This window comes from Austrofundulus limnaeus, unplaced genomic scaffold (assembly GCF_001266775.1).
Source record: "Austrofundulus limnaeus strain Quisiro unplaced genomic scaffold, Austrofundulus_limnaeus-1.0 Scaffold194, whole genome shotgun sequence".
In the NCBI taxonomy this organism is placed as follows: domain Eukaryota; kingdom Metazoa; phylum Chordata; class Actinopteri; order Cyprinodontiformes; family Rivulidae; genus Austrofundulus; species Austrofundulus limnaeus.
The window spans coordinates 729,719-731,549 of NW_013952596.1; the positions used below are offsets into that span (position 1 = coordinate 729,719).

At 36.1% G+C, this 1,831-nt stretch overlaps 1 protein-coding gene across 3 annotated transcripts in view; it reads right to left on the reverse strand.

Annotated features, from left to right (window-relative positions):
• Positions 1-1,831, reverse strand: part of cabp2a (calcium binding protein 2a) — a 20,652-nt gene that overhangs the window by 3,459 nt on the left and 15,362 nt on the right. For all 3 annotated transcript variants that reach the window (XM_014018510.1, XM_014018512.1, XM_014018513.1), the window contains one exon: positions 399-429. In XM_014018510.1, the coding sequence (XP_013873964.1) occupies positions 399-429 (31 nt within the window). The remainder of the gene's footprint in view (positions 1-398; positions 430-1,831) is intronic.

Sequence of the window (1,831 nt, forward strand, 5' to 3'; positions counted from 1 at the left end):
ATAGATAGATAGATAGATAGATAGATAGATAGATAGATAGATAGATAGATAGATAGATAGATAGATAGAGCTAAATTACTAAAACCTCAGTTTGATCACCAAGTTCTTTTTTTTGCACCTTCAGAAGTTCAGGGAGGAAACTTTGAAGCAGCCTGATGGATTAGGAGGAACTGGAAAGTGCTTAACGTGTTAAAGAGTCTTAGTTTGCTTTGAAAGAATAATCCTCTCCTTTGATCTTATAACAAAGAAGCAAAAAAAGAGAAAAATCAAAGATTCTCTCAATATATTTAGGTTCTGAAGTGTTGAATGAATTAAAYTTTTTTCAGAAAGTTTCAAAGTGAAGCTATTTAAGGAGAAAAAAGAGCAAAAGGAGGGTTTGAACTTAAATTCTCCCATACCTTCCATTTCCTCTGGTCGCAGATCTCTGTCCTGTGGAGAAAACAGCAAAATAAAAACATGCTTCATATAACATCACAGCAACACAACCAAAACTCTGAAACATTTCAGACATTTTTTTATTTTTATTCTTTATCTCATCCACAAATTCTTTAACAGGATTAAGTTTTGGATCTGACTGACCCTGGACAGCCTTTCTGAGCTCAGCTGCAGAAAAACTGAAGCATATACCTCTTGACACATTTTTGCCAACCCAAGAAAAATAATCTTCAAATGTCTTTGCTAATTCCTGGAATGAGCGATCAGGATCAGTTTGATGTGTGCAAACRTCTGACAAATGACTTTAAAGAGCAACACAGGATAAATGAAACCCAGTGTCTGTCTGCAGGCGTTGTGGAGAAAAGGTTGGGGTTGGATGAATCTGTTCACTCTTTGTTCTGCGGGGTCGTGACATCAGCATCAGGAATAATACGGGCCTGGATTAGAGAAAGCTGGGGACACACTGCAGAGGCAGGGAGATTACAGCCCTAAATTGTATTACAAATCATGGAGGCTTATCGGTTTATCATTTTCCTATCTGCAGCTTATTTTCATCTGCAGCTGAAATGCAGTTTGGCTTTTGTTTGAACAGACATTACCTGGACGRGCCCAACAAACACGTGACACACTGTTTGTTGGTCCTTTATCTCTGATCTACAAATTTTCACTCAGTTTCAAACACAGATTAAAATATTCCTCTTCTATTTGTTTTTACTGAACTTTTAAGTGCTGCTGGCTGCTTTTGAAGACCACTAAATGTCCTGATCTGTGCCTTACTGTGATCGGTTTTCTGTTTTCAGTTTGATTTTTTATGATTAGTTTCTGTGTTTTTGTTCTGTTTAGTTTGTTCCGTTCTCTGCTGTTTCCTGTCATTATCAGCCTCTTTTCCTCAGTCAGTATTTTTCCATWTCCTGGTTCCCTCCACAAACAAAAACCCTATAAACGCAGGATTTTACTTTTTGAAAAAGCACCAAAAGGGCAAGAAACCCAAAAGAGGTGTGATTATTTCTCATTTTGTCCATGAAAAATGTTTTGGATGAGATCAAAACCCAGTAAAAAAAGCCATCCGTCTCAACCTGCAGCATGTTCCTCAGTGTCTAATCCCTGCCATAAGATMGTTTTCCTTTCCTCCATCTGTGAGTTCAAATCAGATCAAAAACACATTTTTATATCTTTGTATGTTATCTGTGWAGCACAGAAAACACATGTTAAAGATAATGTATTTTTAAAAACAGTAAACATTTATTTTAATACAGATATGGTGAACATAGAATAATCTACTTGAATTATTGTTTCTGATAAAGTGACGCAGTTTCTTGTGTTTTCCTTCTCTCAGTATGTCACTGAAATATATGTCTGTTTAGCTTCTCATTCAAGCTTTAAAATGGAATTTAAT